At 35.8% G+C, this 16,000-nt stretch overlaps 1 protein-coding gene across 1 annotated transcript; it reads right to left on the bottom strand.

The window, feature by feature from the left end:
- Positions 1–9,172: 9,172 nt before the first annotated feature.
- LOC123661075 (chymotrypsin-2-like) lies at positions 9,173–11,878 on the bottom strand. Its single transcript, XM_045596085.1, has 5 exons — positions 11,800–11,878; positions 10,483–10,693; positions 10,123–10,357; positions 9,690–9,866; positions 9,173–9,471 (listed from the first exon to the last, which is right to left on the bottom strand). The coding sequence occupies exons 1-5, from the start codon at positions 11,849–11,851 to the stop codon at positions 9,325–9,327; spliced, it is 822 nt and encodes a 273-aa protein (XP_045452041.1). The 5' UTR covers positions 11,852–11,878; the 3' UTR covers positions 9,173–9,324.
- Between the last annotated feature and the right edge of the window lie 4,122 nt (positions 11,879–16,000).

Genomic DNA, 16,000 nt, shown 5'->3' with positions numbered 1-16,000 from the left:
TATAAACTAAGTAATAGCACAATAAATGGCTTTATCCAGTTTACTATGACTTATTATTCACAGTTTACTATGATTTAAATACAGAGAAGTACAAAAGTTTAACAAAACTCTTCTCAAATATTTTTGCAAAAAATATAATAAGTCTATTCTAAAAAATATAATAAGTAGGCGAATGTAGCTTCTTTGGGGAAGTCTCTGCAGAATCTACATTAGGAATCAGAAGTAGCTTCACTTTTAAAAATTACATTGGCTCACAAAAAAGTGATCTGTACCTTTGACCAGAGCCACCTTATTTTTGTTAACCCAGGAAAAATCCCTTATATATATCAAGGCCTTTGGCAGCTGAGAACTATGTCAGACTGCCACTGACCAAAATCTAGTCTAGCAATAACTAAATAGCAAAAAATATTTTTTTTTAAATATAAAACACACCTTTATTTTTAATGTTCTAAAAAGAATAAAATAAACTTTTCTTCTAAAACACTGTAAACATATAACGTCATTACACATATAGAGATTTACCTATGTAGATAAATAAGTAACTTAAAACTTGATGTTATTGATTTTAATTTTAAGAAATTTTCAATCTAAGTAAATACGGGTACTTAAATCTCGCGACAAGCTTTTATATCATACTAGCTGTGCCCGCGGCTTCGTCCGCGTGGAGTTAAGAAAAATTATTGTTCAGTTCGCAGAATATAAACAAAACAAATAAATTACTGAATATATAATGAATTTCTCTAATAAAATAAATAAATTTCTAAAATAAAAGTAGCCTGTTACTCCTTATTACATCAGCTATTTACCGGTAAAAGTCCCGTCAAAATCAATCAATCGTCCAGACAAAAAAAAAATTAAATAATATTATAATTTTATTATAATAAAAAGTCGACCGGTGGCGGGATAGCCATCCAACTGCTGGCTTTGAAATACACAGGCCGAAGACGGGCAGCAGCGTCATCGGTGCGACAAAGCCAGTACTGCGGTCACCAACCCGCCTGCCCAGCGTGGTGACTATGGGCAAAACACATGAGTTCACGTTATTTTTGGCGTAAACTTGTGGAGGCCTATGTCCAGCAGTGGACTGTATAGGCTGTAATGATGATAATTTTATTTTGAAGTAATTAATTGATTGATCGGCGGCTCGACCTACGACACGTCAGCGACCCTTTGATCCGACGCCTAAGACTGTCTATTTAATATTGCTGCATTCACATTTTTGTTCCCGAAAGGGCTAATAAACCAGATATATGTATATACAGTCCACTTAGTATCAATTTAACGTTCACCAGAACACTAACAATGGTCCTTTAGGATCGCCGTTTCGGACTGTGTGGACTTCAGCAGCGCTTCAAAAAGAACAAAGAAACGATCATCATCATTACGTTTAGATGGATTAAGCTTGTGAGTTCGTTCCAATTAATCCTTTATCATCCTATATTTTTCCCCCCTTTTTTTTTTTCTTAAAAACTACCTTTACTTAGTGAGTGCCAAGTAAGACGAATTATTGAGATTTTTAGTTACATAATTTCAATGGAATAAAATTTAAGGAACTAAGCAGTGTACAATTGTTAGATTTAGAAGGAAGACTTAGTAAATTCGATACTTTATATACTGTTTTCGACCAATTACAGTGTGACATTGAAATGCTATCGGATAATTTGGAGAATGAGTGCCAGGAACGCGAATACTTTGAAAATCAGTATCACGAGCTTATTGCTAAGGCCCGTGGTTTACTTGGTGAGCAACCCTCTCATCGGCGTGAGCTTCAGGATGGTTCCGTGGCGAGTTTCGAGGACGTAAAGGCAGGTGGTTCCAAATTTAACTGTGTTAGATTACCAAAAATTTCAATACCCACTTTTCATGGTCACTATCAACACTGGCTGGAATATAGGGACACATTTATATCTTTAATCCACTCAAAGTCTGATATAGATGACATTAATAAATTGCATTATCTGCGTGCGTCTTTAAAAGATAGTGCTTTATTGGTTATTGATAGTTTAGATGTAAAAGGCGATAATTATGCGAACGCTTGGAAATAATTATGCAGCCTACTGCATATGCAGCATACCTATATGACAACAAAAGATTGCTTGTAAACAATCATGTACAGGCTTTATTCAACGTAGAACAAATACAAAAAGAATCTTCTCAGTCTATTCGTCACCTCATAGAGATCACAAATAAAAATTTACGTGCTCTGTCAACATTAGACCAGCCCACTCAGTATTGGGACACCTTAATCATTCATATGATGGCTGATAAGCTCGATACAACTACTCGTAGGGAATGGGAAACACATAGAAATTCCCTGAATAATCCACCGCCACTTGATATTTTTATGACATTCCTTAGCAATAGAGCAGATTTATTAGAAACATTACAAGAAAGCAAAATTATAAAATCACAAAAATACGATTACAATAAACCTAACACAAATTTTCTTGCAGATATAAAACATAATCAAAATTCAAATTATAATATAAATAAAGCACAAAACGTTTATAAAAAAATAGTAAATTGTCCTATGTGTAATCAAAGTCATTTCTTATTTAACTGTGAGACATTCAAATCTCTTTCTATTGAAGATCGTATAAAAAAGGCTAAGGATGTTAAGGTATGTCTTAATTGCTTACGGTCAGGGCACATGGAAAACAGATGTAATCTTGTTTCATGTGAATATTGTAAAAAAAGGCATAATACGCTTTTACACTTACACACAACGGAGCCTACTAAGCCTATTGTTTCAGTAAATAACTTTGCTAATTCGACTAATTTAAAACAGTTAAGTACTCCTCCACTCGTCTTGCTTTCCACAGCGCGAGTGAAGGTGGACGACAGCAAGGGCGTCGAGCACTTAGCCAGAGTATTGCTAGATAATGGCAGCACTGCTAACTTCGTTACGACTTCTTTCTGCGGTAAGCTGGGTTTGTCTCGACGTAACGAGAGCGCCACGGTGACAGGTATTAATAATAATATTTCAAAAAGTACACAGTCTTGTAGTCTTAATATAAAGTCTCTTAATAACGACTATAGAGCTACTATCGACTGTCACATTTTACCTCAGATTACCGAAGCTTTACCATCTTCTTTTATTAATATTAAGGATATTCCAATTCCTTCAGGAATAAATTTAGCTGACTCATCTTTTAATAAGCCTGCAACTATAGACATACTAGTTGGGGCCCGACGTTTTTTGGTCAGTCTTAGGAAAAAATTCTATTGATTTAGGTAAACATTTACCTAAACTTTATGAAACGAAACTGGGTTGGTTGATGTCAGACTATGTTGCTCGTCCTAAATCACACTCTTCTCCTTTTATTTGTAGTTTTTTAAATGAAAGCTTAAATCCAGACTTGTCTCGTTTCGGGGAATTAGATTCGGTAACAACTGTGCACTCCATGTCTCCGGAGGAACGTGCCTGTGAACAGCATTTTTTAGAAAACACTACACGTAGGAATGATGGCCGGTTTGTAGTATCAATGCCACTGAAAAAAGATCCTTCAGTCTTAGGCGAATCTTATCAAAAGGCAAAAAATATCGTTTCTTATCATTAGAACGTAAGTTTCAAAGAGATCCTATTTTTAAGAATAGATGTATTGAGTTCATGAAGGAATATGAACGTCTTGGTCACATGACAGAAAATAAGGAGTCTTTACACAGTTGTCTTCAACCAATTAATTATTTTTTACCTCACCACGGTGTCATCCGTGAGTCGAGCCTTACTACAAAACTTCGAACAGTTTTCGACGCTTCAGCGGCCACCTCTTCAGGCGTGTCACTTAATGACATCCAGATGGTCGGTCCAACTGTACAAGAAGATCTTTACTCCACTTTGATACGTTTCCGTCAACATAAGTATGTCGTTACTGGAGATATAGAAAAAATGTATAGAGCGATTGAACTCAATCCGTCACAACGCTCTCTTCAACAGATAATTTTTCGTTATAATTCTAATGAACCGTTAAAAACTTATACTCTTAATACGGTGACCTATGGCACGGCATCTGCGCCATAGTTAGCTACTAAATGTTTGGTTACATTAGCATCTAATGTCCTTGATGATGATGTGAAACAGTCTATACAAAAAGATTTTTATATGGATGACTATATAGGGGGGTCTTCTACTATTGCCAATACCGTAACACTTTGCAAGGGCGTAATATCTACCTTAGAATCAGCTAAATTTAATTTAAGAAAATTAAGGTCTAATAATCTATCAATTTTAAAACAGATATCTCCTTGTTATGATAAAACGAATAATATTTTAAAATTTTCAGAAACTAATTCTAATGTTGCTTCAAAAACTTTAGGTCCCAGCTGGATATGTGATTCTGATATTTTGTCATTTTCAATTAATATTGAACTTCATAAAAAAGTAACTAAACGTCACATTCTTAGTGTCATCAGTCAAATTTATGACCATCTATTTCACATAGGATGGGTACGGTGACATTTGATATGTTCCAATACACGCTCACTATTTTCAACAAAACGGATAAATATACATTTTTAAAAATCACCAATTAGTTTCCAAAGCAAACAATAATGCTTGATTAGATTGAAATTGTATTTATATATGCGTTTTTACATTTTAAACAAAATAAAAAAGGTACAGAAAAAATGATAACTTAAAATTACAGGCATGAAACGAAACGTTTAATGATAGGGATTGACACGTAGTAATCGGCTAAAATAAATAATCGTAACGGCCATCTTGTGAATCGCGTCATCTCACTGACTCGAGATATCTCAATCAGTACTTTCTGTCTCTTGTATGCTTCCCGTGTTTTGGTTTTGCCAGTTGCTATAGTTGTATTTGTTGCTGTTTTATTGTTGTTAAGTTCTGTTATTATTATTATTTTTAGTTATTCATTATGTGTGTGTGTGTTCTGTTCTGTAAAATGCCGAAAAGAACAAAAGAAGACCGTTTCAAACAGTCAATTGGTTGTCCGCTTTCGGGAATACTTTGAACGGGAGTGAGAAAATAGCGGTCCATTATTATCTGTCAACCACATAGTGGATCGAGTTGCACAGGCACTTGAAATTAGGCGTAATACAGTGTCAAAAATTACTTCAGCCTATCGCAGTCCACCGTTGGACATAGGCCTCCACAATCTCGTGCCAAAAAATGGCGTGAACTCATGTGTGTTGCCTATAGTCACCACGCTGGGCGGGTTGGTGACCGCAGGGCCGGCTTTGTCGCATTGAAGACGCTGTTGCCCGTCTTCGGCCTTTGTATTTCAAAGCCAGCAGTTGAATGGTTATCCCGTTATCGGTCGGCTTTATAAGTCTCAAGGTGGTAGTGGAACTGTGTTATCCCTTAGTCGCCTCCTAAGACACCCACGTGAAGAGACGCTGGTGGCTATATTTTTTATTGCCGTAGCCACACAGCTTAGTGTCAAAAATAAGTAAAGAAAAGTATGGTGACACCAATATGGAAAATAATAAGTTATCGACTCCCAAAAAGAGGCAAAGGAAATAAATGTTTGGTCGTTCAGGTTGAATATGATTGTTAGCGGAGAAATGAATTGCCCACAGTTTTACAATAATTAATGTCTTTGAAAGGTGCTAAATTATTTAATGGAAGTATGACATCGTTATGGCGACTTTTAAAATTGGATTTTCATAAAATAAAAAAAAGTTAACAAACGGAAAAGTGCGTGAAAACTTTGTGACATTCTTAGAAAAGGCGAAAAACATTACGGATTGGAACAACGTAGTATTCCTTGACTAGACACAGTTGAACGCCAATCATACTGTTGGCAAAGTGCATGGACAGACGACACTGCTCATTCTTCGACTAAAGTACCGGAGGGTAAAGGCGAACGACTAATAATTTGCCACGTGAGCTGTGATAATGGGTTTGTCGATAGCTCATTTCTCGCGTTTAACACCACCCTTAAAATATTATTTATTCACTATAGCGATGATTAATTTTTAATAAGCAGTTAAAATTTTTTTTTATATAATCGATTAAAGGTTAACCGCATTTGTACTCGATAATCGAATTACATCAATTAATTATGCATGGTCACCTCACTATAGAGTTAATTTGACATGTGTCACCGTACCCATCTTACGTGAAATAGAATATAGGCCTTGTAGGCCTCTGCGTTGTTGAGACTAAAATTATAATGCAGAGGTTATGGATTGAGCAATATTCATGGGATGATGAAGTGTGTACTGAAATTAAAAATCGTTGGCTAGCTTTTGCGAGTCGGTTGTCTTCCCTTAATGAATTAAAAATTCCCCGTTGGGTTCTAAGTGATGATTTTAATATTTTAGAAATTCATGTTTTTTCAGACGCTTCAGAACGAGCATACGGTGCTTGTTTGTATATTCGTTCTGTGCATAAATCAGGGCTAGTGACTGTGCACCTCTTGACCTCTAAGAATAGAGTAGCGCCGATAAAGCCAACGACAATGCCTCGTCTTGAGCTTTGCGGAGCCTTGCTTGCTGCAAGGTTGTGGGCTAAGGTACTAGCCTCTTTAACTCTAAATATAAGTAAATGTCGATTTTGGTGTGATTCAACTATCGTCTTAGGATGGTTGAAGACATCACCTCTTCAAATGAAAAGTTTCATACGAAACCGTGTTCATGAAATTCAAGAAATTACCGAGGGTCACACGTGGTGCTACGTACCGTCAACAGACAACCCGGTGGATCTTGTTTCTCGGGGGGTGAAGGCTGATTCCATCAGTAGTTCTTCATTGTGGTGGCACGGCCCCACGTTCTTATTAAAACACGAAAACGAGTGGCCACAAATGCCTAGATTTAACGAGAAACAAGATCTACCTGAGTTACTTTCTTATTCTCTTTTGGTTAATAATACTCCTAATATAGATCTTATTTCTAGTCTAATTAATAAAACATCAAATTTTACCTATTTACAAAGATCAATAGCTTATTTACAAAGATTTATTTACAATTGTCGAAACAAAACTAAATTAAAAGGATATTTATCGGTAACAGAGCTTCATAATTCATTAAATTTAATAATACAAAAGGTTCAATTAGAAATGTTTCCCGATGAATATGTTATTTTAAAATCTGCTAAAAAGCTGCCTATAAAGAATAGACTGTCTACTTTATCTCCATTCTTGGACACAAATAATATAATTAGAGTTGGTGGCAGGCTTAATAATGCTCCATACAGTTATGATAGCAAACATCCTATTTTAATTTGTAGGAAACAGCATTTTAGTAAAACTTTATTTAATTATTTTCATTTAAAATATTTACACGCTGGTCCACAATTACTTTTAGCGAATATAAGACAGACTTATTGGCCCTTAGGTGGCAGAAACTTATCAAAAGGTATTGTCAATAAGTGTGTTCGGTGTCGCAGATACAAGGCCGAAACAATTCAGCCTGTAATGGGGCAGTTACCTGCATCACGAACTCAATTAGAATTTCCTTTCTTACACTGTTCTGTGGACTATGCTGGGCCGGTGTTGGTAGCAGACCGAAAAGGCAGAGGTTGTAAGCTTATTAAATGTTATTTGGCAATTTTTATTTGTAATTCTGTAAAGGCCTGTCATATCGAACTCGTTACGGCACTATCGACAGAAGCATATATTGCCGCGTTAAATCGCTTCGTGTTACGACGCGGTAAACCTTCAAGTATCACTTCTGATAACGGTAAAAACTTTGTGGGTACCTTTGATGAATTATCTAAATTTTTAGCACAATCAGATCTTGAAGGTCATTTTGCTGGACAAGGTATTGAATTTAAATTTGTGCCTCCACATAGTCCACATTTTAACGGCTTAGCTGAAGCAGCAGTTCGATGTACTAAACATCACCTTCGTAGGTTACTTCAAATCACTCATTTCACTTATGAAGAGATGTCTACTTGTCTCACTCAAGTAGAGGCAGTTTTGAACTCCCGTCCACTAACCCCGTTCTCCTCTGATCCTTGTGATTTTTCCGCTTTGACTCCTGCCCATTTTTCAATTGGACGACCATTAATTTTTATTCCTCAGCGAGAGGTATCAGCTGTTAACATCAATGCTCTTGAACGCTTTAAAAGGATACAACTTATAAGGCAACATTTTTGGGGTCGTTTCTCATTGGAATACATCTCGTTACTTCAGGCCAAGACAAAGTGGAAGTCCTCAAGATCGGAGCTTATGCCTGGGTCTCTTGTCCTCATAAAAGAAAAAGCTCTTCCACCTCTTCTTTGGTGTTTGGGAAGGGTAATCAAGACATACCCGGGCAGCGATGGGATTTCTAGAGTGGCCGAAATCCGGACCATTAGAAGGGCATTTAATAATATATGTCCACTTCTAAATCTTGAAGCCTCCAGCTCTCAAGCCGGGGAGCATGTTGCGGACTCACGCAACACCACGGGTGCGGTGCGCGGCGAGGGACAGAGGGACAGCCCCACCATCGGATCGGAGAGAGGACATCGGCGGCTCGACTTACGAAACGTCAGCGACCCTACCAAACGTAACAGTCCTCTAACTACTAACAAAAAATATCATATAAATATGTTTAAAAATTTCGTGTCAAGATGTTCGTCTGGGCTAATTTTTGAAATGACTATACCGATTTTGATTGTTTTAAGCAAATATATAACTTTTCCACCTTAATATATATATATATATATATATATATATATATATATATATATATATATATATATATATATATATATATATATATATATATATATATATATATATATATATATATATATATATATATATATATATATATATATATATAATGTAAATGTATATATATTTATTTATATATTTCATAATTTGAATCTCGGAAACGGCTCCAACGATTTTCATTAAATTTTCATTAGGTTTCGGGGCGATAAATCGATCTAACTAGGATTAATTTTTAGAAAATGTCATTTTAACCGTGTTTTTTGGCGATGAAAAACTACTCCAATATCATTAGAATACAAAGGTAAAAAAACAAAGGTCCAGGTGTGAAATCGGGCGGTCACAAAACCAGAAGACCCCTGCTTCCAGATGTCTGACGATTTTTTTTTTCAATTTCTTATTTGTGCAAAAACATATTTTTGGGAGCGCTTTATTAACGCATCTAATTCGTATCTAAGTAGTAAAGGATAATCGAAATCAGCCCACTCAGTAAAAAGCTACATAAAATGTAAAGGAGAAGAAAGGAGATTAAAGGAAAATAATACACATAACAAATAAATACAGTCTAATTAAGAACTTCCTGCTTTTTTGAAGTTGGTTTAAAAGGAATAATGTGCAATATACGGTAATTATTTATTTCAAGTCAAGTCGATAGAAATTCGGTCCTGAGTTTCACTAGAGTTCACGCGTGGTATCGTGTCTATCGCGTGTTTTGTTCGAACCATGAACGGAATGCGCTGAGACGTACGAACATGTCGGGAGCGTTGCGCGCACACGGCAGACCCCAGGACACGACTCCGATCTGCTGGTTGCGGTCGGCGCGCATCAGCGGACTGCCGGAGTCACCCTGGAGAGACATTCACAATCAGTAGCGCTACGATGGTGTCGATGGTGTTATTGGTTTGAATTAACAGAGAGAATTGAATTTACATAGAGAAAAGGTGTTACATATGGTATTAGTTTTATAGTTTGAATTTTTAACTGGTTCGACAAGGATATTTTAATATTAATTAACTATAAAATTTTGAATTTCATTCTGCTTAAAAATCGTATTTTACGACTCACATTGCACGTTCCGCGGCCGTTGGAGTGGAAGGTACAGATTTCTACGTCAGGGTTGACAGGCGGTACATTCCTAAGGGAGATTTCTTGAGCGCGTTGTGCGACACGAGTCCTGCAAACGTTTCCATCGACGACGGTGGCGCTCAGTTGTAAAAGGACTTGAGATAGAGAACCACCACTCTGAAATAATTTGCCATTTTTAAACAAACATTTAACAAATATAATACAATAGGTGAACTGTTTAGATATAAAATAACTTAGGTAGTCTTACTTAATTTTTATGCAGGAATTTTAAGTTCTCGGTTTTTTATACATTAGCTATATATAAGGAACCATCAAAGTATTCACTATTTCAGTTTTATACAACATTATTCTTAAAAAGAAATAATGAATCGTCTTTGTGAGCTTTTAGTAAGTTTTTGATATTTTTACATACCCTAGTTCTTCCCCATCCGGTGACAGTGGTTGGGACGCCAGCACCGACAAAGTTGAAGTTCACAGGTGCTAGGGACACTGAGCTCGACAACGCTACGTTGGAAGAAGTGACTAGGAGACCGATGTCATTTTTAATAGTATTTGCATTGTAGCCGTGATGAATGATGCGGCTAGAGAACGAGTATGAAGTACCACCGCTGGCGAAGCGGTTGGTGTTAACGTGGCCTCGAAGAGAGCTGTTCACACAGTATCAAAACACAATCATAAATTAAGGAATAAACACAAACATAACTTAACAGAACATTTAATTAAATAAACTAATCGATACAGCTTTCAATTACTCTTAATTAATTTACCGCACCTGACAAAGTTACCGCCCGCGATGCAATGGGCGGCAGTCAAGACGTGTCTGGAAGTTACCAAGGAGCCGCCACAAAGCAAGTTTCTCACCATCGCACCTGTGGTCAACGCTACCATATAGGGAACTCGACCGGCGGTCGTCCCTCCAACGATACGGGATGAGGAATCCGTGTGGTCGAAAAAGATCGACATGTCATTTTCAGCTGGAAATGCTGTAAAAAGATTACTGTTTCAATAATTTACATTAAACAACCAATACATATCTAAGTTTTAATATAAATTTTACCCTTACAGCAAATTTTAAATAAGTGAATTAATGAAATGTAGCATATGAAGTATACGAAGAAAAGCTTATGAAGAAAAAAATATTGATAGATATTAAAATTTTGAAACGACAAAGTTTTTGCAAAGTATATAATATAACTGAGGTAGAGCACAGCAGGAATTTCCTGCTCAAAATATGAAGCAGCCCGACTGGGGTAGTACCTCGACCTTACAGACGATCACAGCAAAATAATACTGTTTTCAAGCAGTATTGTGTTCCTGTTGGTGAGTAAGGTGACCAGAGCTCCTGGGGGGATTGGGGATTGGGTCGGCAATGCGCTTGCAATGCTTCTGATGTTGCAGGTGTCTATAAACTACGGTAATCGCTTACCATCAGGTGAGCCATACGCTTGTTTGCCGACCTAGTGGTATAAAAAAAAAAGTATAAGCAAGAGTGACATACAACTTACTGACAAAGCTAAGGGTTACAAAAATAACTTGAACGTATTATTGGTATATTCGTCGTAGGTACATTGTAGTGTAAATCGAGTGCCATTAGAAGTATGCAAATTACGACAAAGTATTTTTGAACCTGACTGCACGAACTTGCTTTACAGTACGAATAATTTTCTATTTTTTCTATTAAATGTTTATGATTATGAAACAATTGTTAACCAATTTTTGTTAGTCTCATTGCTCTAACATGAAATCTAAGTCCGAATTACCGTCATAAAATAATTAGTTCAATTATTTATATATATATTTTTATGTTATGGCTGAACTTTTAGCCACCTTTAAGTAGCTATTACAAATTCGAAACAAAAAACAACAGATATGTTTATTTTATTTATATAAAAAAATATGAATAGGGAAATTAAACTCTACTTTGAATTCTAGAATAGTAAAAAAAAAATAAAGAATTATTACGAAAACATTAGTTGGTACAAGCTATTGAACTTTTATGGTCACGAGCACTAAGATGTATAAGTGACACAGGATATTTACATTCTATCAAGTGACACAAATTATGATTTAGCAATATAAAATATCTCACCATAGCTCCCCGCTAGGAGCGCAATTAACAGGAAGCCAGATTTGAAGGACATGTTTTCGTCGTGGAATGGCGAAACGGTGTAATTATGACCTTATATAAATGCAACGAAAATTGATAAGTAAACTAATTAACTGATTATTATATGATTTAATTTATGATCTGTATCGCCAAATTGTGTTATCACATACACCTAACGAACGTCAAAAATAATTTCTACATTATCAATTTCAAAATTGCTGTAATATTAAAATTAGGTATATTACAAATTTAGGTAATGTACCGAGTATTATGCAATAAATATTTTTTATTATTATTCTTTTTTGCACTAATCTCTAGTGTCTTCGTAGCCATCGCCTATCTATTATGTCATCGGCTTTATTAAATATTACAACAAATTACTTAACCTAATGGAGTCTTATTATACATTATCAAAATAGACATTCCTATAAAGGAACGACTTTTTCTGAGCCGGCATTTAGGAAATGTTAATTTGTGGTTGCACCATTTGATTCATGTCCATCACTAAGTCAACAAATAAATGCCTATTTTTCTGTATGAAAATTATACTTTCATAGATATACTGCGATACGAAGATTAGGATTTCGATCTCTTGAAATTCTTTAAGAGATTATTTACATCCCATTTTATAAATGTAACGGATAGCCCTTTTCTGCAGACTAAAAATGACAATAATATAAGCCGTATTGCCCCATATCAAAATGCCGTTGGACTATGGAAGTAACTGAAATAAACTAATCTGGCTGCATCGACATCCGTTTATAATCGTATTATTTTAACCACGTATCCTGCAGAACTCAGTCTATTCGTCAATTGACAGATATCGGGTCCCCACGATAAGTTAGAATTAATGGTGACTCCAAGAGAAACGGTTGAATTGACAAAATTTAATTGACCATTGAGTTCTGGCTCCATATCAACTTGTTTGACATTTAGTGCTAAAAATTTAATACAATTAGTTTTTTTACTGTTAAGTTGTGAGCTATTCACAAGAACCAGTGTACCACTTCAGAAATATCACTTTTTAATCGACATTTTCTTGTCTGCGTAACTTAAAAATTAATAAGGTATCATCATCAATGACTCGGACATACCCTCCAGCTCCCCCGGGCTGTAGGCATCTGTTAGGGATTTCCTCTGGGTATCATCATCAAAAAATTCAATTTCATGATTCTTCGCAACTAAATATGGTAGGTGGTTTATGTATATTATAAATAAAAAAGGACTACGAATTAAGCCTTATGGAACTCCATCTGTACAAGAGACCCCTGACGACGTAATACCGCTTACTTTAACCTTCTGGATTCTCCGACTAAGACAAGAGTTTTAGGGTGGTATTTTTAATACCATAATGAGTGAGTTTCGCGATTAATGTGTCATGATGGATAAAGTCAAATGCCTCGGACAAATCACAGAATACACCCAATGCCTCCCACGACTTCTCCCTAGCATCGATGATTGAAGTAAAAAGCTCTATAACGGCATCAGTTGTAGAGCGTCATCTAGTAAAACCGAATTGTTTGTTATGTAAAAGCTTATTTACTGTAAAATAATTAAGTAACTGATAGAAAATTACTTTTTCAAATATTTTACCGCAGGCAGTTAAAATATAAATAGGCCTGTAATTCGTTGAATCCGAATGAAAACCGGACGTCAACAAAGGTAAAACTTTAACTTTTTTCATTAAACGCTAATCGCGGCATCTGGTCTTTATTATCTACCGAAATTCGTTTCAAGTTACAGCGCCCGCATAAATGAGGGATCACTTCAACCTGATACAGTCCACTGCTGGACATAGGCCTCCACAAGTTCGTGCCAAAAATGGCGTTAACTCATGTATTTTTTCCCATAGTTACCACGCTGGGCAGACGGGTTGGTGACCGAAGGGCTGGCCCTGTCGCACTGAATATGCTGCTGCCCGTCTTCGGCCTTTATATTTCAAAGCCAACATTAGGGTGGTTATCCCGCCATCAGTCGGCTATTTAAGTTCCAAGGTGGTAGTGGAACCGCGTTGTCCCCTCTTACCACACAGCTGAGAAAATGAGATTATCCGCGAGAGAACGAATGTAACCGACAAAGCGCACCGAATAAGCAAGTTGAAGTGGCAGTGGGCTGGTCATTTGTGTTGTGACCGATGGCCGTTGGAGTAGACGGGTCCTGGTATGGAGATATCGTCTTGGCAAACGCAATGTGGGACGTCCTCTGGCCCGTTGGACCGACGATCTACGCAAGATTGCCAGTGTAAGCTGGATGAGGATCGCGGAAAACCGGGATGTCTGGCGCAAACTTGGGGAAGCCTATGTCCAGCAGTGGACTGCCATAGGCTGAAGTGATGAACCACACAGCAAATAAATGAGGCACAAGTGCGTTTAAGTTTTGACAGGTTAGGAATAACCTCGAATTTCAGTTTATATAGTAATCAGTTATGTGTATAAGACCACCTAATTGAAATTATGGTCCCTGTGTCGTTTTGTCCGTATACGTCATTTTTTACCTATTTCCCTTCCAAGTGGTTAAAAAATACATTTTTTTACTACTTGTATAAGAATGGTTTTTTGGATAAATGCCTTGTCATCCATGCAGAAAGAGGTAGGATTTTTCAGCAGGAAATATGTAAGTTACCAACTCTAAACTCTATCTTTCTACGAGATCTGTCAACGAAGGTGAAACGATTCGATCGCCGTGTATTGTAAATGTTTGTATAGGCTTTACATGTGGTTGCCGTGGTTTGCGCGTTTGTGTAGTTGTGTACTTTGTAGGTTTCAGACTGTTAAGAGACCCAGAAGTAATTCCTACTGGGACCGTCAAATGAGGGTTTTATTTTACTACCAACAAACATTCGTTTGAAAAGAGAAACTGCGTAGTTTCCTGGCAATTTTTTTCTGTAGAATCTACAATCCAAATCGGTGGTGGCTTCACTTTTAACTATAATGATTGATTATTATTTATTAAGTAATTAAATGAAATATCGTTTTAATTTGTAAAATGACGATTCAAAAGTGTTTTTCGAAGTAAGAATCGAAAGAAAGTAATTTTTAATATTTATTGATTTTGATTTGATTATTATAAAGTCATACATATTTTAAATTTTGATTAAATCGTTTTAGGTATTGTGGATTTTTCAAACGTCAAATTAAGCCGATTAAAGCAATTTGTTGCTCGTGTCACGGATATTGATTACATTACTAAGTCGTCGTCCTCGCTATATTTATTATCAAAGTACTTGCAGACTATCAATTATGTTTTACGTTATAAATCTTGCAATCTTATCCTCCGAGTACATCATATCTGATTTCTACAAGTAGTCTGTTACAACTGTAAACATTAGTAGGTAAAATCTTTCGAGAGCTGTTAGACTTCCTTAATATGGCTTTATCACAAAATTCGTCATTAGTAGATGTTTACATAACTGACCCCGCAAACGTTTTTTATGAAAAAAAGATGTTGGCCGATTCTCAGACCTACCCGATATACGCACAAAATTTCGTAAAAATCTGTCCAGCCGTTTCGGAGGAGTATATTAATATTTAGTTAAGTTAATAAAAATTAATATTATTAATATTTAATTAATTAAATTAAAAGCCTATTCTTTCTTCCACAAAAAAAAAGAAATCAACTAGATTTGCATGCGCATTTATAGAAAAATAATATTTAAAAAATTAAGGATTTAAATCAAATCAATATTAAAATACATAGCTTTATTCAAATAGGCTTTAAAAGCACTTTCGAATCGTCATTTCATAAATTATAAATTTAAAGTGGTTATTATTTTTGTAAAGTAAAGCTACCATCGATTCGGAATGTAGATTCTGCAGAGAAGAATCAGCAAGAAACTCTCCAGTTATTCTTTTGAAAATAATATATAAACTATGTTTTTTAGCATGAAAAACAGCATCTATACGTCCACACATCCTTATCAACTATGTAATCCTTCTCCGAATAATACGCTCTGTCTATAATTTTTTTTACTAATCTAGTTGCAAAATTGTTTATGGGATTGCGTTATTAGAAAACGTCGTTACGCCAGCGATTTTGGATGGCATAATCTATACATATAATAAAATGGTAGGAAAGTCAAAACTGTACATTGAATATTTTTTTTAAATAATACTTGGGGTGTGATCTACAATCGATACCAAAGCCAACAATATAGTTTTTAGAATTTTTGTCTGTTTGTCTGTAT

Source organism: Melitaea cinxia, chromosome 16 (assembly GCF_905220565.1).
Source record: "Melitaea cinxia chromosome 16, ilMelCinx1.1, whole genome shotgun sequence".
In the NCBI taxonomy this organism is placed as follows: Eukaryota; Metazoa; Arthropoda; class Insecta; order Lepidoptera; family Nymphalidae; genus Melitaea; species Melitaea cinxia.
Note: the sequence above shows the minus strand (reverse complement) of the source record. Positions and strands in the feature narration are given on the sequence as shown.

Excerpts from the sequence above, each read along its gene's own strand:
- LOC123661075 (XM_045596085.1), bottom strand. The coding sequence starts at position 11,851 with ATGTCCTTCAAATCTGGCTTCCTGTTAATTGCGCTCCTAGCGGGGAGC. Across the intron at positions 10,358-10,482 it reads GCGGGCGGTAACTTTGTCAG|CTCTCTTCGAGGCCACGTTA; the intron begins GTGCGGTAAATT and ends CTGTGTGAACAG. Across the intron at positions 9,472-9,689 it reads ACGGCCGCGGAACGTGCAAT|GGTGACTCCGGCAGTCCGCT; the intron begins GTGAGTCGTAAA and ends ATGTCTCTCCAG.